Source organism: Gigantopelta aegis, chromosome 4, assembly GCF_016097555.1.
Source record: "Gigantopelta aegis isolate Gae_Host chromosome 4, Gae_host_genome, whole genome shotgun sequence".
NCBI lineage: Eukaryota > Metazoa > Mollusca > Gastropoda > Neomphalida > Peltospiridae > Gigantopelta > Gigantopelta aegis.
In genome coordinates, this window is record NC_054702.1 from 38,277,234 (window position 1) to 38,299,746 (window position 22,513).

The 22,513-nt window shown below is 38.0% G+C and overlaps 1 protein-coding gene across 1 annotated transcript in view; it reads left to right on the forward strand.

The window, feature by feature from the left end:
- The window catches only part of LOC121370507 (transmembrane protein 135-like), a 205,596-nt gene that overhangs the window by 178,406 nt on the left and 4,677 nt on the right, over positions 1-22,513 (forward strand). The window contains exons 12-13 of the mRNA XM_041495790.1: positions 11,746-11,844; positions 21,835-21,902. Coding sequence (XP_041351724.1) covers positions 11,746-11,844; positions 21,835-21,902 — 167 coding nt within the window. The remainder of the gene's footprint in view (positions 1-11,745; positions 11,845-21,834; positions 21,903-22,513) is intronic.

Below are 22,513 nucleotides of genomic sequence, written 5' to 3' on the forward strand. Positions count from 1 at the left end.
GCCTCGCTTACTTGCGATAGGGATGTTGGCAATCAGGGAACAGCTCAGAGCCGGCTTGACCTGTTTAATGTGTAACAGGTTGGATAACGTTTTACATCTATCAATTAACAAGTTAAATCTTGCCGATCCTATTATCTTGTCACTGTAAATAACTATTGTACAATAATTCCTTGGCACGAGTTCGACCTGTACCCTTCTTTCAGTGGTTAGGGTAGTTTTAGGGATAGGGTTAGGGTTAGTCTTTAGAGCAGGGCTTCTAGATTATGGTAGCCCCACTCCCATGGCTAGTGATATTCAATGTTGGGCTAGTAAATAACTACTACTGCCATTCCCAACGGCTAGTGAAAAACAAAATTGTCAAATGTTGCAGTTAAGTCTATTTTGTAAATATGAATATACTGCCCTAAACCCAACCCTTAATGTTCCCAACCCCTAATGTTCCCAACCCCTAATGTTCCTAATGTTCCCAACCCCTAATGTTCCTAATGTTCTCAACCCCTAATGTTCCCAACCCCTAATGTTCCCAACCCTTAATATCCCCAACCCCTAATGTTCCCAACCCCCTAATGTTCCCAACCCCCTAATGTTCCCAACCCCTAATGTTCCCAACCCCCTAATGTTCCCAACCCCTAATGTTCCCAACCCCTAATGTTAGTATCTATCTATCTTTACCTATCTGATTATTACTATTATTTAGTAAAATTGTATTAACTTAAAGTGAAGTAGGGTTAGTGAATATTTAATCATGGCTAGTATATTCTTTAAATCACTGATCCCATGGCTAGTGGATTTAAAAATAATTCTAGAAGTCCTGGTAGAGTCTTTGATATACAGTGGTACGGGTCGAACTCTTTCCAATTCCTCATATGCTGTCGTTTGATGGCCTGAATGTACCAAAATAAAGTTTCAAGTTCAAAGACAATAGATAATATTGCCCTGTATGCTATTTGAGCAACTGACATCACCGTTCCTGGTGACAATTCACTACCAATACACTGAACAAGACCATGCATTATCATGTTACATTGTATTTTGTGTTAAATTCTTTTGTTTTGGGTGGTTAGAGAGGAGTTTGTTAAATTACTTACCCACTCTGATGACGGTGCAGGGAGGGGGGGGGGGGGGGGGTGCAAAAGCAAAAACAGGACAATGGTTTAGGATCAAACATGACAAAATAGGGTATGTCATGCAGTTTAAAAATATATATATTAATTTATTTTTGAAACTTTATTCACCGAGTTACAGGTCGAGATACATTTTCACTAAATAATTCTAATATTAATAGTACTAAAAAAAATATTAAAACAATTTGTTTATACCCATGTACATAAAGCAGGAGAAGAAAACAGGTCAGTTGGTTTTTTTAGGTACTATAGGGGTTGGGTTCCTTGAAACATTGTTTTTCAGCCTTATATAAAGTGTGTTGAAATTTGGGTTAGTGCTTTATTTTGGTGCGCTAGTGGAATTTACAAACCCACTAGCCCTGTGGCTAGTGACTTTTTAATTTTTTTGTCATACCCTGCATTACTGTATGATTTTCTTAACCCTAACCCATTTTCTTTCTGGGGGAGGTCTCCCATAACCCCTGTCGACTGCGGTTGCATTCAGCACACTCATTGTAAATATTCAATTCCAAAGTGCCATACCCAAAAATTTCTTTCTGGCAGAAACCCACATAGGATGTCCATATACCTAGGATGTCCGAATAACTAGGATGTCTGAATACCTAGGATGTCTGAATATCTAGGATGTCCATATACCTAGGGAGTCTGAATATCTAGGATGTCCATATACCTAAGATGTCCGAACACCTAGGATATCCAAATAGCTAGGATGTCCAAATATTTAGGATGCCCATATACCTAGGATGTCCGAATACCTTGGATGTCCTAATACCTGGGATGTCCTAATACCTGGGATGTCCGAATACCTAGAATGTACGAATACCTAGGATGTCCAAATACCTGGGATGTCCATATATATATATACCTAGGATGTCCAAATACCTAGGATGTCCATATACCTAGGATGTCCAAATACCTAAAGAAAGGAAAAGACTATTTTGTTTAACGACACCTCAGCACATTGTTGGTGAGAAGTTGTATGTAACAAACTGCCTTGCACCTCATCAAAAACTAACAGCCTGTGTGGTAGCAAGGAGAGGAATCTAGCTGTCGGTTGAGTGCTTGCCTGAGGTGCTTGCGTCACAGGATCAAATCACCTCAGTGGACCCATTCTCTATTTGTTTTGTTTTTTCACCATCCCAACCAGTGCACCACAACTGGTATATCAAAGACCATGGTATGTCCTGTAGTCGGGTCAATATACGGTTTGACCCCAAACAAATTTATACAAAAGGTGTTTTGGTTTTAATGTTATCCATGGGTCATCAGTTATTGCCCCCGGGAACATGGTTAATTTGCATAATTTCAAGATGGCGACCCCCTCAAATTTCAATGTACTACAAACTTTTTACTGGTTCAATTTAGATCCTATAAATGTATTACCAACAGATAGAAACATGATACCAAACAAACAAGAAAAACAAAAAAGTATATCGAAATTGTTTTGTGACATCATAGTTACGTCAAATTGACGTCACGTGACATCATAGGTGAGATTTGTTGCAAATAATGCCCTATAGTCCAGCGGGTAAGGGGGACAATCGTTCACTTTTTGGGCAAAGCATGAAACTTTGCAGGTTGGTAGTACATCCCAATACAATTAATTTTCGATTAGGACCCATCTCAGAAAATCCCCTGGTGGTGGCCATCTTGGATTTTAATATGGCCACTATCCGGTGTATAGTTCCCTCAATATCTTCAATATTAGGGCAGGTACAGATATATTTTAAATGGCTACCCCCATGTTTTCCTAGTCATAGAATCATATGAGACCATTTACAACTTCCTGTACTGTCCGCCATCTTGGATTTCAAGATGGCCACCACATGAACCATATTTTGTCCCTATCTTTGCAGTTATTGCAGATACAAAAATACTTTCTACTCCTACACCCGTGATTTCATGCTCGTAGTATAACATGAGATCATTTATGAAGGCCTATAATTTGAAGATGGCCGCCATCTGAACCTTATTTTTGTTAAAAGTGTTTAAGACTGACATGTTAAATGATTCATACTTTCAATGATTACGGTGAACTTTCAATGATCTTGTATCAGTTGACAACCTGAACAATCTGTATCAATCTCTGCCATCTTGGAATCCAATATGGCTGCCATTGTGGTCAATTGTTTGGTGACAATATTCTCCAAAATATAGCGTACACCAACATACGTTCAACAGGGGTTTAAATTCTCATGTTAAGCACATTATCCACGATGGTGAAGCAAGTGCAGATTTTCAAGACAATTCAACAACGAACACCCGTTACATTTCACTTGTCCTCGCCTCACTTGCATCAAAATCAGTATGATCATAATCAGTATTTTTGATAACTTTTTCCACGCCACAAAAAAACTAAATTTAAGTCATCTGCAATTATGCCCTGCAAAGAATGCCTAGTCTTCGAAACATTGACCATCACAGCTGCAAAGTGCTGTACACCACAAGTTAGCTTTGAAACACTTGTAATTTCCTTTACAAGCCGACTTGCAGTGGCAGCATAGCAATTCATAACAGGCCTTGACTGCTTCATGTCGTTTCATCCATACGGGTGCCCAAAGACCATCCTGCTTCTTGCAACCCCAATCTGGGGGGGTGGGGGGACTGTTGGCTCTCCAGTCACAGCTTGCCCCCAGAAGTGTCCTGCTTGATAAGCTGCCCGCATTGTGTGCTCCTTTAAGGCAGCTGCCGTTGGTGGAATGCTCTCGATTTCTCTGGATCTTTTTGTGAATAAGTACATCCTAGCATCATCTACACTATCCAATACGCATGTACGATTGTACAAAAGAACCACAAAGCGCTCAAGCATAGTAATGAGATCATTGGTGACATCCTCGGGCTGCAATGAGAGCTTTACAAATGCTTCTGTTACCTCAGGGTAACTCTGCCATGTTTGCCATGATGATTTTTTTCCATGGTTTGAAAAGAAGGACACAGTGTCATACCCGGTGAAAGGATGAAAAAAGGACAGCGCTTTGGATTTAGCTGGACCAAGGTGAGCTGCAATTTCATGTATCGCAATCTATCGGAACTTCTGACCAGTTCCAAAGGCCAGCCACATTTCCTGGAGTCCAGTCAAATGGAAACAAGATGTTGCAATGACAGCAACATCTATATCAACACTTCGAATCATGACTTTTCCATGCCCACATTGGACAGCATCCCTGATGTGCAACATAATTCGGGTATCAGCCTCCTCCTGTGTACATGGCTTGAGTTCCTGAATGTTCATATCCTTGACAGAACAAACAACAGTTTGACCAGTGGTGGATATGATGACCTTGTCTTCGGAATTACATTCAGCACATTTGTAAGCTAGAAACTTAAACAGTTCTTTCTTGTTCTTATCATTGCGGAGAAAATCCGACCAATGAGCATCTTAGCTGAAACAGGTGGAGATAACTCTATTCCAGATGGCGCGACGATCGACAGGGTCCCAGAAACCTGGTTTGTCTCTGACTGGCTTCAGGTTATAAGCGACCAACTGAGTGACTGAGTTTGTTTTAACAGTAAAGTAATATTTTAAATATCAGAATGTGTTTTGTTGCATTTTTCTTAATGTCTATCTAATTGGGAAAAGTACATTAAAAAAAATTTGGGTGGCAAAGTTGAGTTTTTATGCGGCAAAGTGTACCTATGCACACGTTTTTATACAGTGTCAACACGAACGCATTGAGTATTATACAAAATATATATTTATTACTTTTACTGTTAATGTCTTTTCCACGATATCTAAGTATATAAAATACTAGACCGCCCTGTGTAGGAACGTCCTGTATAGAGCCATCATCACTATATATATATTTTGTTTTTAATACTACACACGCACACGTTATACCATCGACGTCCCAAACTGCGTTCACCTAACAACAAAAACACGAATACGATATTTACGGAAATATTATTCTACATTTTTCAGCTACGATACGTGAAACAAAATATATTTTAATCATTTAACGTAAAAAATCAACAATTTGGATGTAAAACAAATCCATTCTAGTAAACAAAAGTGAAACACCCTAGAGTAAACAGGAAAAAGTGCGATGTTTCTAACTGCATTCAGGTGCATGCGTTTGCAAAACGTATCGTAATGCGCATGTGTAGTTCATCATTTTCCATTTTTGAAGACAACTACTAATACATGAAAAAATATATGTTTCTTAATTATGCACAGTTGCCGAACACTTAATTTATTCAATTTTTTTTAAAGGAAAAATTCAATTTGTCAAGCGTTCTGGTCCGGTCCTCGTTTTACCAACACACATCGCTCACACTTGATGTCAATACTGATACACATTACGTCCATACCTGCGCATAGTTTGTAAAATATAATTTTTTAAATGAAACGATTCTAAATTAACAAAATTTATATACTCAAAATTATTTACAACTGTTATGAATGTATTATGAATACTATTCACTACAATAGAGGCACAAAAATGTAGCATACCTTTTGCAGATCGAATATAATAATTGAAAACAAATTCATAAAAATTAAATTCTTTGGCCTTTGTTGATCTGGCACATGTGAGGTCATGTGACACACACCGAAAGTTAATTCGTCTTTCTCCATTTTAAGTCAATTTCTACGAGTCATGTGGACCCGATATCGGTAATTTTAAGGAATAAACAAAAACGACTTAGTAAAATTAATGGTTTTAGGGGTTTGTAAAGTTTTGTATTTAGATACTTACTTTTCTCAACTTTATTGTTTATAAAAATGTTCCTGAACTGTGAAGAAAACCCCCATAAATGAACGACATGCCGATGACAACAAATCGGATGTTGATTGCACGAACCGTGCACGAGAAAACAAAGTGAACATAATTTGAAGCATAACGCAGTTAGGGACGTTGACGATACATATGCACATATATATTTTATTGATTATTATCCACAATATACATATATTTTCTTTATTATTACTGACTTCCACCGTCATATCTCAGTACACATGTAGACAAACGTCAACTGGTAACAACTAGTAACCAATCACTGCAGTGTATACTATAGAACGTCCTGTGCAGAACCGTGGTGTCTAGGAATGTCCTCTACAGAGCCGTCATCACTATATATTATATATTTTAATACGCACACGTTAAATATATATATTTTTTTTTTCCGAGTATTATCCAAAATATACATATATTTTCATTATATACAAAATATATATTTATTCCCTTTACTGTTAATGTATTTTCCACCATATCTAAGTATATAAAATACTAGACCGCCCTGTGTAGGAACGATACAAAATATATATTTATTCCCTTTACTGTTAATGTTTTTTTCACCATATCTTAGTATATAAAATACTAGACCGCCCTGTGTAGGAACGTCTTGTACAGAGCCGTGATCACTATATATATTTTTTAATACTATTATCCACAATATACATATATTTTCTTTATTATTACAGAATTTACTGACCCCCCCCCCCATATCTCAGTACACGTGTAGACAAACGTCAACTGGTAACCGTTCACTGCAGCGTATACTATAGACCGTCCTGTGCAGAACCGTGCTGTATAGGAACGTCATGTACAGAGCCGATAAGGTTTTGGTCCGTTATGATCGTGGTATAACAACGAATGACAAAGCAATGAGTTTGTTGGACCCTGACAAGTGACGCGCCACCTGTTTTATTATCTCCCCTGTTCTGAGCTAAGACGCCCATTGCCTGGTACCCTTGTATCGGAAGTAACACGTCGTCGTGTACCTTCACCTCGGCATTCCCTAGTGTAAGCCTTGAGACTCTCATCTAGATACACATCCCACACGAGGAGATGGTATTTTCCCCCTTGTCTAATGTTGCCTTTATCAGAAAGACATGGTGATGCAGGTTGGTTTTCGTGACGAAAGAATTCAGCAAGGTCCCCTTCTCGTCGTTGGCTTGCAGTGTATAATCTTGAAAATAGGGCCTGGTCATTCTTCAATTCAGACACCTTTCCCGTGAATGAACAGGGGCAATTTGTTCAGCGGAATTGTGGCATTGATAAATTTTGAGATTTTGAGATTTCCCTAGGTCCTCTATTTTCCTGACTGTACTGAAGACCTTTTCCGGCATTATAAGTCTTTGCTATCCTCTGTGAAAGGGTTGTCCATCTCATAATTAGCTTCGTTTGTTTTACTTGAAATTACAAATGGCAGCTATGACATCACATGACGTCAATTTGACGTAACTATGACATCCCAAAACAATTTCGATAGACTTTTTTGTTTTTTTGTTTGTTTGATATCATGTGTCTATCTGTTGGTAATACATTTATAGGGTCTAAATTGAACTAGTAAAAAGTTTGTAGTAGATTGAACTTTGAGGGGGTCGCCATCTTGAAATTATGCAAATTAACCATGTTCCCAGGGTCAGATTTTGGGAGACTTTTTCTGCAATAACTGATGACCCATGGATAACATTAAAACCAAAAAACCTTTTGTATAAATTTGTTTGGGGTTCAGCCATTATTTTTCATATATTGACCCGACTACTGTGAGAAGGTGCATATGAAAGCTCCTTGCTACTAATGGCAAAATGTAGCGGGTTTCCTCTCTAAAACTATATGTTAATATTACCAAATGTTTGACATCCAGTGGCCAATGTGGGTTTTTTTTTTGTGCTGGGGTGTCGTTAAACATTCATTCATTCATTCATTCATTCATCCATTCATCCATCCATTCATTCATTCATTCATTCATTGTGCATTCTTTCATTCTTTCTTTCTTTCTTTCATTAATTCTTTCTGTCTTTCTTTCTTTTTTCTTTCTTTAATTCATTTATTCATTCATATGTCATAAATACCAAATGTTTGACATCCAGTAGCTGTTGATTAATAAATCAATATTCTCTAGTGGTGGTGTTAAACAAAACAAACTTTAACTGTTAAAGGGATTGACCTGAGTTGATAGCCATTGTAGGATGTTTCTGACTAACAGAAAGCATTTTTTGGGATACTAAAATTACATATTAAATACATTATCTTGTTTAGAATATCAGTGTCTGCATATCCAATGTGTTTGCAATTGTGGGATAACCTTGATATTAGTCATTGTTGATTTTCTTTGTAATATATATTTGTTCATACAACCGAAAGTATTGTAAACTAAAATCTGGTTCGGATACTACAAACATTAGGATGACACCAAACACCTTGTTTATACAGACGGCTATTATAAGCAAGAAAATATCTTTAAAGGGACATTCCTGAGTTTGCTGCATTGTAAGATGTTTCCGACTAATAAAATATTTCTACGATTAAAGTTACATGTTAAATATATTTTCTTGTTTAGAATATCAGTATCTGTATATTCAATGTGTTTCTGGTCATCTTAATATTTGTAAGAAGCCCAAACTGGATTTTGTCTTCAAATAATTTTGTACATACGAAAAAACACATTTTAGGAAATAAAATTAAATTTAACCTAGAACAAATATTAGAACAATCAGAAACATGTTTAATTTACAGCCACTAATAATTTATGCATAAAAATATGTTTGATATGTAATTACAATCGTTAAAAAGTATCTGTTAGTCGATAACATCTTTAAAAATGCAGCAAACTAAGGAATATCGCTTTAAAATGTAATTTTAGTCCCCAAAAGATCTGTTTGTCGTAAACATGTTACAATGGCACCTAACTGTGGACAGTCCCAATGGGCTGATTTCATATGTCTAGGTTATCGGTGGGTTTTGGAAACATATGGTTTAAACCTAGGTTAAACCCTGGGTCATGTTTACTGTGCATTTTGCATGTCTGGTTTTCAGTAATCCTAGTTTAACACTGGGTTACAATTGTACTGCTTGTTTAAACCTGTCCTTGATGTGGTTTTTCGCTGGGTTTGCTCAGTGTAACTTTTCTTCATGGATAATTTTGGCAGCAAAATTGTATTTTACGTCAGTATTGCAGAGCCATGAAATGTGAACGTATTTTAGAGATCATTTAAAGCCACTACAGAAGCGAATACGGGTGGGGGGGGGCTCGAACCCACTCCCCCTTTAGACAAGATGCCCTTTTGCCTTTTTTTTAGTACGACTGTATAATTAGATCCACCCCTTCACCATATTCGAGGCGAATGAACAACAAAGCGCCTGAGATATATAGAGAATAATAAATGAGATACCAGTTATTATCAAATTTATGTCCCCGAGTCAAATAATGTTTAGTTGTCGCGAGCTTTAGCGAGTGACAAATGAAAAGTATTTCACTCAGAACATAAATTTTATAACAACTGGTTCTGAGTTTAATATTCTATTTATTACCCCAGCTATTTTTTCTCTAAACGCCTTTATTTTAGACGCACATGCTCGTACATGTAGGCTATAGAAACAATGTAAACCATTTTACACACCGTTCTGGGTATTGCTATAACTTTGCATTTTCATCACGTTCACAGATAATTTTCAAAAACAAAAGTTATCATTATTCTGCTAAAAATATAAATAATGATTTGCATTAAAATGACATTGTGTTATAAATTTAACATTAAAACAGTCGTGAACACAAACTCATCATTTTGTATGTTTGCCAAATCGTGATGATGTTATATTTAGTATCGAGAAAGTCAAGCGTCAAAACATCCAGTAATATTGTACGTCACACCACTGCAGAATATTTCTCATTGAGAAAATATGGAAAATATTTTCCCTGTTATACATGTAAGTGGTCACTGGGGTAATAAATATAATTATTTACTAAATTAGTAAAAAAAAAAAAAAAAAATCATTGTGTATGAACTGCACGAAAACGGGAATTATATTGGAAGTTGATCGGTTACCACCGGTATCAAAGCAATAAACGTTTATCATAGACTGCAGTCTTATAATGACATACTTCCGTGTTTGTCTTGTCTTAATAAAGGGGGAACAAGGCGATATAGGCCCACGATTTTGAAAAATTGACCAAATGTTGTCTCGGTGACCTCAGGCGTACGCGTCACATCTTTTGTTTTTTTTATATTATGTTAGAATTAAAGGTAAATGCCAATAACAAAACGTTTATTCATATTTGCATTATTACCAACAGCTGCATGTGTATGTAGGGTTCTGTCAACATTTGACATGGATTATTACTAATATTGTGAGTAAAATGATGGAAATACATTGTGAAACGTTTTCAGGCCAGCTCATTTTGCCTTTTATAAATTTATAAGTTGCCCATGTAAAAAGAAGCCTTTAAACACACCTATGTGGATAGTACTACATATTTCCTTTTTTTAATTAAGTTATGAAATAGATCTAGAAAATAAAATGGCCATAAGGTTTTTGTCCTTTTGAAAATTGTATAATGGAAAAAAAAGCCCTTATATTTAAAACTGCACATAAAATATGCCCCCAAAACATCTGTATAATTAGATCCACCCCTTCACCATATTCGAGGCGAATGAACAACAAAGTGCCTGAGATATATAGAGAATAATAAATGAGATACCAGTTATTATCAAAGTGCACATAAAATATGCCCCCAAAACATCACTTTACCATGCCTTACTTCATTTCTAGGGAAAACACTGATGAATGGTATTGTTGGTTTGCATAATGCATTTCTATACATGCAGAGGTTATTTTGGATACCGGTAGTCAACACCTTTATTTAATATCCATAAATAAAATTATTTTCCAAAATAAAATGTTTTTCCTACCTACTTACCCTATATTTTTCCAGCATGTAATAGGAAACAAGTTTTTTTTCTTTTTTTCGGCCTTATGTCCCTTTCCAAATCTGCAGGTAACCCATGTAAAAAGCGTGGTTTTGTAAACACGGGTAAAACACACACATGTGAAATGCACCACGGGTGTAGGTCTTTTTGTAAGTTGTTCAGTGTTTTACGTAAACCAGTGTTAAACCTAGGTTTTGCTATAACCCGGTGTTTCAAAACCCACACATATGAAATCGGCCCTTTAAGTTTGTTTTCGTAGCAGATGTTTTCCCCATAAACTGTGTTTTAAAATACCATATATGTTGGCACATTATGGTTCATATCATTAATGAAATTTCTATCTGGGACATCACACAAACATGTCCTTTCTTCCAACAATTCCTTTTGGTTTTCATACTCCATGATGACATGATCATCAAATAAAGTCCTGTATATCTATTGATTAGCTGTCAGTTTAAGTATTAAAGATTGTCGATGTTACCTTGACTTCTTTCTTTATGTTATATTTAGGGGAGTAGTTCTCATTTCATAATGGATTTCTTCACATATGTTAATTGCAAATACAGACTACAGCTTTATTACAAAATACAAAATTGGAAAAGGGCATTAAACATCATGCCGTAACATCATGTAGTCCATTAAAGGGTATCTGACCCTACTCACCCTGTATTACTGATGTTGTGGGTTTTAGGATTCGTTGACCCACCATATACTAAAGTTGACTTAAGGGTATTTTTCATGTGTGTGGGTTATGGCATGGCGTGGGTGTCAAGCTGTTATGATCAACCCTGCACATATGGAAATGATTCTATTGATGACCATACGATTGATTGTTTGATGTGTTCGTTTCCCATATTCCGTGCCCACGCTATTTTCACACTATAACAAAGTCATTCCAAAAAACACACATTAGTATGTATTTAAATATATATATATATTTTTTTTTTTTTTCTTATTTTTTTTTTTCAGCTTCTGTATTTCAAGGGAATAAAAGCTGGAGTGTTGCCCTACATCAAGTGTGCTGATATTGTTATTTACTCCATCTCGACAGCATTTGCCTTCCACGCAGTAAGTTCTCATATATCAAATTGCTGGTTTCATCTCAATATGTGAGCTATAGCTTTCGATTGCACGTAACTTGTACGATCACTGAGATTAGTATGAAGGGCTAATCACTTCCACATTTTCATTAGTAGCACGGTAAAAGCTTTTTAGTGTTGGTTCACTTTCATAACATACACATGGCGTGTACCAGCTAGTTTTAGACATTATTCACATTATGTATATTGCAGAGACACTCCACTTAAGTATATAATGGATCAGTGCATATTTCAGATTAAAAGAATCCTTCATATGTGTCCGTGTTGGACAGGAAATAGCCCTGTCTCACATGGATACATAATGGAGGATTATTTTTCTCCTATCCAGTAGATGAAAAACAAGCATTTTGTGAAAACGTGAAAAACCTACATTTTTAATTTTTTTTATCTTACAATAAAATAATCATAACCAATGAAAAGAGTGTACCCCAAAATGGTTTATACCAAAAGTATAAACTAAAAATGATAGTATAATTTCAGCTCAAACAACAGAAGTCACGTGGTCATGCAAGACCGATTTATTCCGCATGGGCTGACGTCATGGAATACGCCTGTCTTGCATGGCTAGGAAGAAATATATGTATGTGCATGATAGCTGCCCAGCTAGCACACAAGTAATTGGTAATTAATTGACCTTATTACCCCAGCAGGCAGTCATAACGGGGAAAATAAAAATCATAATTTCTCACTGAGAAATTATCATACATTGGTTTAACCATAATCTTAACTGAACCATGATGGAGTAAAATCCATGCCAACCCTCTTGGCAATTTTAGTTTTTGAATTATGGACCATTGTCATAATTCAATTATGTTTACAAAAGATCATTAATAAATGGAGTATGGTGGTTATGAAGATGGTTGAATAAAGTACATTTAGGGACAAACCGAATTATTTTTGTTGAGGTAATACTTTGTTAAACCATTAGATAGGTCAGTGGTCTGTGGCAATATGCCTTTAAGGCTTTAAAAAAAATCCCATATAGTTGGGGTAATAAATAGAATAACAAATTTGGTACCAGTTATTATCAAATTTATGTCCCTCATGAAATAATTTTCACTTGTAATTCTCTATTTATTTACTGTTTGTATTCATTGAAAATGTTTTTGAGTTATTAGACAATAACTTGTACTAAATCAGTTATAAATTTTGGCACTCAGGAAGTTAATGAGTGGAATATTTATACAAATACCTGTAGCAGCAGTTACTTGGTGAAGAGGGTTTGTGAAGCAGTCATTTAGTGAAGAGGGTTTGTGAAACAGTCATTTAGGGAAGAGGGTTTGTGAAGCAGTCACTTAGTAAAGAGGGTTTGTGAAGCAGTCAATTAGGGAAGAGGGTTTGTGAAGCAGTCACTTGGTGAAGAGGGTTTGTGAAGCAGTCACTTGGTGAAGAGGGTTTGTGAAGCAGTCATTTAGTGAAGAGGGTTTGTGAAGCAGTCACTTGGTGAAGAGGGTTTGTGAAGCAGTCACTTGATGAAGAGGGTTTGTGAAGCAGTCACTTGGTGAAGAGGGTTTGTGAAGCAGTTACTTGGTAAAGAGGGTTTGTGAAGCAGTAACTTAGTGAAGAGGGTTTGTGAAGTAGTCACTTAGTGAAGAGGGTTTGTGAAGCAGTCACTTGGTGAAGAGGGTTTGTGAAGCAGTAACTTAGTGAAGAGGGTTTGTGAAGCAGTCACTTAGTGAAGAGGGTTTGTGAAGCAGTCATTTAGTGAAGAGGGTTTGTGAAGCAGTCACTTGGTGAAGAGGGTTTGTGAATCAGTCACTTAGTGAAGAGGGTTTGTGAAGCAGTCACTTAGTGAAGAGGGTTTGTGAAGCAGCCACTTAGTAAAGAGGGTTTGTGAAGCAGTTACTTGGTAAAGAGGGTTTGTGAAGCAGTTACTTAGTGAAATGGGTTTGTGAAGCAGTTACTTGGTGAAGAGGGTTTGTGAAGCAGTAACTTAGTGAAGAGGGTTTGTGAAGCAGTCACTTAGTGAAGAGGGTTTGTGAATCAGTCATTTAGTGAAGAGGGTTTGTGAAGCAGTCACTTGGTGAAGAGGGTTTGTGAATCAGTCATTTAGTGAAGAGGGTTTGTGAAGCAGTCACTTAGTGAAGAGGGTTTGTGAAGCAGCCACTTAGTAAAGAGGGTTTGTGAAGCAGTTACTTGGTAAAGAGGGTTTGTGAAGCAGTTACTTAGTGAAATGGGTTTGTGAAGCAGTTACTTGGTAAAGAGGGTTTGTGAAGTAGTTACTTGGTGAAGAGGGTTTGTGAAGTAGTTACTTGGTAAAGAGGGTTTGTGAAGTAGTTACTTGGTGAAGAGGGTTTGTGAAGTAGTTACTTACTTAGTAAAGAGGGTTTGTGAAGTAGTTACTTGGTGAACAGGGTTTGTGAAGCAGTCACTTGGTGAAGAGGGTTGTGAAGCAGTCACTTGGTGAAGAGGGTTGTGAAGCAGTCACTTGGTGAAGAGGGTTTGTGAAGCAGTCACTTGGTGAAGAGGGTTTGTGAAGCAGTCACTTGGTGAAGAGGGTTTGTGAAGCAGTCACTTGGTGAAGAGGGTTTGTGAAGCAATCACTTAGTAAAGAGGGTTTGTGAAGCAGTCATTTAGTGAAGAGGGTTTGTGAAGCAGTCATTTAGTGAAGAGGGTTTGTGAAGCAGTCACTTGGTGAAGAGGGTTTGTGAAGCAGTCACTTGGTGAAGAGGGTTTGTGAAGCAGTCACTTGGTGAAGAGGGTTTGTGAAGCAGTCACTTGGTGAAGAGGGTTTGTGAAGCAATCACTTAGTAAAGAGGGTTTGTGAAGCAGTCATTTAGTGAAGAGGGTTTGTGAAGCAGTCATTTAGTGAAGAGGGTTTGTGAAGCAGTCACTTAGTAAAGAGGGTTTGTGAAGCAGTCACTTGGTGAAGAGGGTTTGTGAAGCAGTCACTTGGTGAAGAGGGTTTGTGAAGCAATCACTTAGTAAAGAGGGTTTGTGAAGCAGTCATTTAGTGAAGAGGGTTTGTGAAGCAGTCATTTAGTGAAGAGGGTTTGTGAAGCAGTCACTTGGTGAAGAGGGTTTGTGAAGCAGTCACTTGGTGAAGAGGGTTTGTGTGAAGCAGTCACTTGGTGAAGAGGGTTTGTGAAGCAGTCACTTGGTGAAGAGGGTTTGTGAAGCAGTAACTTAGTGAAGAGGGTTTGTGAAGCAGTCATTTAGTGAAGAGGGTTTGTGAAGCAGTCATTTAGTGAAGAGGGTTTGTGAAGCAGTCACTTGGTGAAGAGGGTTTGTGAAGCAGTCACTTGGTGAAGAGGGTTTGTGAAGCAGTCACTTGGTGAAGAGGGTTTGTGAAGCAGTCACTTGGTGAAGAGGGTTTGTGAAGCAGTCACTTGGTGAAGAGGGTTTGTGAAGCAGTCACTTGGTGAGGGTTTGTGAAGCAGTCACTTAGTGAAGAGGGTTTGTGAAGCAGTCACTTGGCGAAGAGGGTTTGTGAAGCAGTTACTTGGCGAAGAGGGTTTGTGAAGCAATCACTTAGTGAAGAGGGTTTGTGAAGCAATCACTTAGTAAAGAGGGTTTGTGAAGCAGCCACTTAGTAAAGAGGGTTTGTGAAGCAGTGACTTAGTAAAGAGGGTTTGTGAAGCAGTGACTTAGTGAAATCGGTTTGTGAAGCAGTGACTTAGTAAAGAGGGTTTGTGAAGCAGTCACTTGGTGAAGAGGGTTTGTGAAGCAGTCACTTGGTGAAGAGGGTTTGTGAAGCAGTCACTTGGTGAAGAGGGTTTGTGAAGCAGTCACTTGGTGAAGAGGGTTTGTGAAGCAGTCACTTGGTGAAGAGGGTTTGTGAAGCAGTCACTTGGTGAAGAGGGTTTGTGAAGCAGCCACTTAGTAAAGAGGGTTTGTGAAGCAGTTACTTGGTAAAGAGGGTTTGTGAAGCAGTTACTTAGTGAAGCAGTTACTTAGTGAAATGGGTTTGTGAAGCAGTTACTTGGTGAAGAGGGTTTGTGAAGTAGTTACTTGGTAAAGAGGGTTTGTGAAGTAGTTACTTGGTGAAGAGGGTTTGTGAAGTAGTTACTTGGTGAAGAGGGTTTGTGAAGTAGTTACTTACTTAGTAAAGAGGGTTTGTGAAGTAGTTACTTGGTGAACAGGGTTTCTGAAGTAGTTACTTGGTGAAGAGGGTTTGTGAAGCAGTCACTTAGTAAAGAGGGTTTGTGAAGTAGTAACTTAGTGAAGAGGGTTTGTGAAGCAGTCACTTAGTGAAGAGGGTTTGTGAAGCAGCCACTTAGTAAAGAGGGTTTGTGAAGCAGTTACTTGGTAAAGAGGGTTTGTGAAGCAGTTACTTAGTGAAGAGGGTTTGTGAAGCAGTTACTTGGTGAAGAGGGTTTGTGAAGTAGTTACTTGGTGAAGAGGGTTTGTGAAGTAGTTACTTGGTAAAGAGGGTTTGTGAAGTAGTTACTTGGTGAAGAGGGTTTGTGAAGTAGTTACTTACTTAGTAAAGAGGGTTTGTGAAGTAGTTACTTGGTGAACAGGGTTTGTGAAGCAGTCACTTGGTGAAGAGGGTTGTGAAGCAGTCACTTGGTGAAGAGGGTTTGTGAAGCAGTCACTTGGTGAAGAGGGTTTGTGAAGCAGTCACTTGGTGAAGAGGGTTTGTGAAGCAGTCACTTGGTGAAGAGGGTTTGTGAAGCAGTCACTTGGTGAAGAGGGTTTGTGAAGCAGTCACTTGGTGAAGAGGGTTTGTGAAGCAGTAACTTAGTGAAGAGGGTTTGTGAAGCAGTCATTTAGTGAAGAGGGTTTGTGAAGCAGTCATTTAGTGAAGAGGGTTTGTGAAGCAGTCACTTGGTGAAGAGGGTTTGTGAAGCAGTCACTTGGTGAAGAGGGTTTGTGAAGCAGTCACTTAGTAAAGAGGGTTTGTGAAGCAGTCACTTAGTGAAGAGGGTTTGTGAAGCAGTCACTTGGTGAAGAGGGTTTGTGAAGCAGTCACTTGGTGAAGAGGGTTTGTGAAGCAGTCACTTGGTGAAGAGGGTTTGTGAAGCAGTCACTTGGTGAAGAGGGTTTGTGAAGCAGTCACTTGGTGAAGAGGGTTTGTGAAGCAATCACTTAGTAAAGAGGGTTTGTGAAGCAGTCATTTAGTGAAGAGGGTTTGTGAAGCAGTCACTTGGTGAAGAGGGTTTGTGAAGCAGTCACTTGGTGAAGAGGGTTTGTGAAGCAGTCACTTGGTGAAGAGGGTTTGTGAAGCAGTCACTTGGTGAAGAGGGTTTGTGAAGCAGTCACTTGGTGAAGAGGGTTTGTGAAGCAATCACTTAGTAAAGAGGGTTTGTGAAGCAGTCATTTAGTGAAGAGGGTTTGTGAAGCAGTCATTTAGTGAAGAGGGTTTGTGAAGCAGTCACTTGGTGAAGAGGGTTTGTGAAGCAGTCACTTGGTGAAGAGGGTTTGTGAAGCAGTCACTTGGTGAAGAGGGTTTGTGAAGCAGTCACTTGGTGAAGAGGGTTTGTGAAGCAGTCACTTGGTGAAGAGGGTTTGTGAAGCAGTCACTTGGTGAGGGTTTGTGAAGCAGTCACTTGGTGAGGGTTTGTGAAGCAGTTACTTGGCGAAGAGGGTTTGTGAAGCAATCACTTAGTGAAGAGGGTTTGTGAAGCAATCACTTAGTGAAGAGGGTTTGTGAAGCAGCCACTTAGTAAAGAGGGTTTGTGAAGCAGTTACTTAGTAAAGAGGGTTTGTGAAGCAGTGACTTAGTGAAATCGGTTTGTGAAGCAGTGACTTAGTAAAGAGGGTTTGTGAAGCAGTCACTTGGTGAAGAGGGTTTGTGAAGCAGTCACTTGGTGAAGAGGGTTTGTGAAGCAGTCACTTGGTGAAGAGGGTTTGTGAAGCAGTCACTTGGTGAAGAGGGTTTGTGAAGCAGTCACTTGGTGAAGAGGGTTTGTGAAGCAGTCACTTGGTGAAGAGGGTTTGTGAAGCAGCCACTTAGTAAAGAGGGTTTGTGAAGCAGTTACTTGGTAAAGAGGGTTTGTGAAGCAGTTACTTAGTGAAGCAGTTACTTAGTGAAATGGGTTTGTGAAGCAGTTACTTGGTGAAGAGGGTTTGTGAAGTAGTTACTTGGTAAAGAGGGTTTGTGAAGTAGTTACTTGGTGAAGAGGGTTTGTGAAGTAGTTACTTGGTGAAGAGGGTTTGTGAAGTAGTTACTTACTTAGTAAAGAGGGTTTGTGAAGTAGTTACTTGGTGAACAGGGTTTCTGAAGTAGTTACTTGGTGAAGAGGGTTTGTGAAGCAGTCACTTAGTAAAGAGGGTTTGTGAAGTAGTAACTTAGTGAAGAGGGTTTGTGAAGCAGTCACTTGGTGAAGAGGGTTTGTGAAGCAGTTACTTAGTAAAGAGGGTTTGTGAAGGAGTCACTTGGTGAAGAGGGTTTGTGAAGCAGTCACTTGGTGAAGAGGGTTTGTGAAGGAGTCACTTGGTGAAGAGGGTTTGTGAAGCAGTCACTTGGTGAAGAGGGTTTGTGAAGCAGTCACTTGGTGAAGAGGGTTTGTGAAGCAGTCACTTGGTGAAGAGGGTTTGTGAAGCAGTCACTTGGTGAAGAGGGTTTGTGAAGCAGTCACTTGGTGAAGAGGGTTTGTGAAGCAGTCACTTGGTGAACAGTTACTTAGTAAAGAGGGTTTGTGAAGGAGTCACTTGGTGAAGAGGGTTTGTGAAGCAGTCACTTGGTGAAGAGGGTTTGTGAAGCAGTCACTTGGTGAAGAGGGTTTGTGAAGCAGTCACTTGGTGAAGAGGGTTTGTGAAGCAGTCACTTGGTGAAGAGGGTTTGTGAAGCAGTCACTTGGTGAAGAGGGTTTGTGAAGCAGTCACTTGGTGAAGAGGGTTTGTGAAGCAGTCACTTGGTGAGAGGGTTTGTGAAGCAATCACTTGGTAAAGAGGGTTTGTGAAGCAGTCATTTAGTGAAGAGGGTTTGTGAAGCAGTCATTTAGTGAAGAGGGTTTGTGAAGCAGTCACTTGGTGAAGAGGGTTTGTGAAGCAGTCACTTGGTGAAGAGGGTTTGTGAAGCAGTCACTTGGTGAAGAGGGTTTGTGAAGCAGTCACTTGGTGAAGAGGGTTTGTGAAGCAGTCACTTGGTGAAGAGGGTTTGTGAAGCAGTCACTTGGTGAAGAGGGTTTGTGAAGCAGTCACTTGGTGAGGGTTTGTGAAGCAGTCACTTGGCGAAGAGGGTTTGTGAAGCAGTTACTTGGCGAAGAGGGTTTGTGAAGCAGTAACTAGTGAAGAGGGTTTGTGAAGCATTCACTTAGTGAAGAGGGTTTGTGAAGCAGTCATTTAGTGAAGAGGGTTTGTGAAGCAGCCACTTAGTAAAGAGGGTTTGTGAAGCAGTTACTTAGTAAAGAGGGTTTGTGAAGCAGTGACTTAGTGAAATCGGTTTGTGAAGCAGTGACTTAGTAAAGAGGGTTTGTGAAGCAGTCACTTGGTGAAGAGGGTTTGTGAAGCAGTCACTTGGTGAAGAGGGTTTGTGAAGCAGTCACTTGGTGAAGAGGGTTTGTGAAGCAGTCACTTGGTGAAGAGGGTTTGTGAAGCAGTCACTTGGTGAGGGTTTGTGAAGCAGTTACTTGGTGAAGAGGGTTTGTGAAGTTTGTGTGTGTAGGAAATATGAAATTGATGTATTTCGTAGTTAATTCTCCTATAGTCTATTTTGTTAACCCACAAACCAGGTGCATGTGTTGACAACTCTTATTTTGGCTTCAGTGTGTTGGCCATTTTTGTTGATTTCAGTTTCTATGGCAACCACTTTGTTTATAAAAAAATTTAGTGTTGCTCTTCCAGAAATTGTTTTATTCATTGGCTCTATATATTCAACATTAGGTTAAAAAGTAAACTTTAAAAGAAAAGTACTGTAAATCCTTAATAGAACCCTAGGCTTTTTCTTCTTTTTTTGGCTTCTAATATATATATATATATTTATTTTAATGCTCTGAGACCTGGCTTTTATTCAAGACAGGTTTTCTATTTTTTGCATGCAAAATTTTCTAACAAAGCATTGTTTTACGGTCACCTTCGAATGTGGACGTTCCCATTTTTTTGTATACGTGAAAAATCTTCCTTTCCTGTTGTTCTCACCATGTGGTTATATATAGGTCAGCTTTTGACATCATGCAACATAGTCCAGCCAGTGCACCACAACTGGTATATCAAAGGCTGTGGTATGTACTACTCTGTCTGTGGGCTGGTGCATATAAAAGATCCCTTGCTGCTAATCAAAAAGAGTAGCCCATGAAGTGGCGACAGTGGGTTTCCTCTCTTAATATCTGTGTGGTCCTTAACCATTTGTCTGATGCCCTATAACCATAAATAAAATGTGTTGAGTGCATCGTTAAATAAAACATTTCCTCTTCATGCAACATAGTGACGAGTATAACGCGGTCATTAACCTGACAAAGTTAGAATAGCAGAAACTGGCCTTTGTGTAAGGCAGGCTTGTTTTCTAGGCAGGCCTCTATTTAAAGATCTACGGTACTGTTTATTTGATTTATAAAATAAAAAGGCAGAGTTTAAAATGTGCTGAAATGTCACTGGTCAAGCCTTCATTTCCTGTGTTTTGGGGATAAAAACTTGAAACACATTTGGAGCAGTGTGACTACACATTTTCAAACACAATTTGCCAAATCATTAACATTGTCATTTGTTAATGCAGCTCACTATCATTATTGTTAAAGGCAGTGACCTTTAATATTAATTAGACAGTAGAAAATAATTAATTTCTCCCCCCCCCCCCCCCCCCCCCCCCCCCCTCCCCCATTAAATTAAATTACATAGTACTTACTACATGTACTTCTTGGTTATATTAATAATTTCATCAAATCCCATTTTTTCATTTCAACTTATTTTCGTAATTATATCCAATAATCCCATGTTTTTCTGGCCATCTTGGTGTTTGTTTAGCACGTCCAAATACATCTTATGTCAAACAGAAGGTATGTGCCTTGGAAACTGAGGTCGATGACTTTTATTATTAATATGAAAAGCAAATCATTGTTCATATGTTCTTGCTGCATGCTGTTTGTGGATTACCTGTATCATGTCTGCCATTCAACCACTTTGCATTGTTTACCAGCTGTCCACTAATTAAGTACCGGTATGATGGCTGGATATTGGATTCTTTGTTTTCGGTGAAACATTACTGACACAACAGTGGATTCATTAACTGTAATTAACAACGTGAAGCTCTGACCTATGTTTACATGTTTACAGCTGTGTAAGTTTTCTTCTGGGTGTAAAATGGTAAAATATTTTAAGAAAAAAAAATAGGAGTTAATTTATTTTGAATTTTTTAATAGCCTTTTTGCTGTTAAATTAGTTAGGAGTTATTCCGTAATTTATCAAATTTGTCATATTCAACATATATTTCTGATCATCCTTCATGGGATTACTTAGCTCAAAATCAGGGATTGCAATTAGCATAGTGTTTAGTAGCCCATATGCGGGTTATCACAAATTACAAGTCTAGTAAAGCTAATATTGGTTACGACACATTTATCAAGTTTACAATTCCCATTATTATTTGATATTCAGTCACATCACTGTTTTAATTTTATGGATACTCGTTTATCATTCGGAGTTTCATTCTCAACTTTATTTACGTCTTGAGAACCTGAACAACTTATTTCATTGTATGCAAAAGCAAGTCAGGTGCATACTCAGGGAATTAAGGTTTGTGGATTTTTAAAATACAAATGCTAGTGAAAATGTATTAACAATTTTATAGCAGTGGTACAAACCATAGATTCTATAAAAAGTAAAAAATGGCATTTTTTAAATTTAAAAAGGAATGAAAATATGTCATGTATTAAATTAATGTTTATTCCAGGTCTGACACATGCTTATGATACTGGTTTTTTAAAACCAGTGTTTTAATGTGTTGGTGCATATTAGTACTGTTTATGTAACTCATGCTGCTAAGTTTGTTTCCATGCACACTGTCAGTTGTTTTCAGTGTCTTGGATCTACAGGTACATGTGTGTTTAGTGCAAATAAAGATTACTCTGCATTTCAGGCTGTTTTAGAACCACACAACCTCAGACCAGCTTACTGGAAGTTCCTTCTCAGGGTAACGGGCAACAGGCAAGCATTTTGAATAATAAAAATTTATGTCTGCAGCTTTGCAAAATGTAGTATTTGATTATATTTCAATGTACCTGTATGTAAAGTATAGTATGGGGTCATATTTTTAACTGCATATATATATATATATATATATATATATATATATATATATATATATATATATATATATGACAGGTGGCCACTGATTACAGCTTGCCACATACAGGCATCGAAATAAGCATTGTGTTTGGTAACCCATTTACAGGTTACAACAAAATATAGCCTGGTAACCTACATTTGTATAGGTTACCACAACTATATGAAAGTTAAACTTGAATTCCTGTTACTACTACTTTTAATGCCTGTACATGTGTGCCAGATGATTATTGTAGTATACATGTATTTATGAACGTTCTGAAATTGTATCAGTGCATGCAAACATTGGTACGAGAAATGAAATCCGGAAGTAAATTTATATAATGGGCTCTACTTAAACGCAGATTGCCGAAATTGCTTGCAATTGCACAAGTGCACATGTACATCGGTGCAATTTTGTACGAGAAAATGAAACATGGAAGTCCGGAATACATTGCCTGGTTTACGTTCGTAAACGAAACGTTGAAATTTAT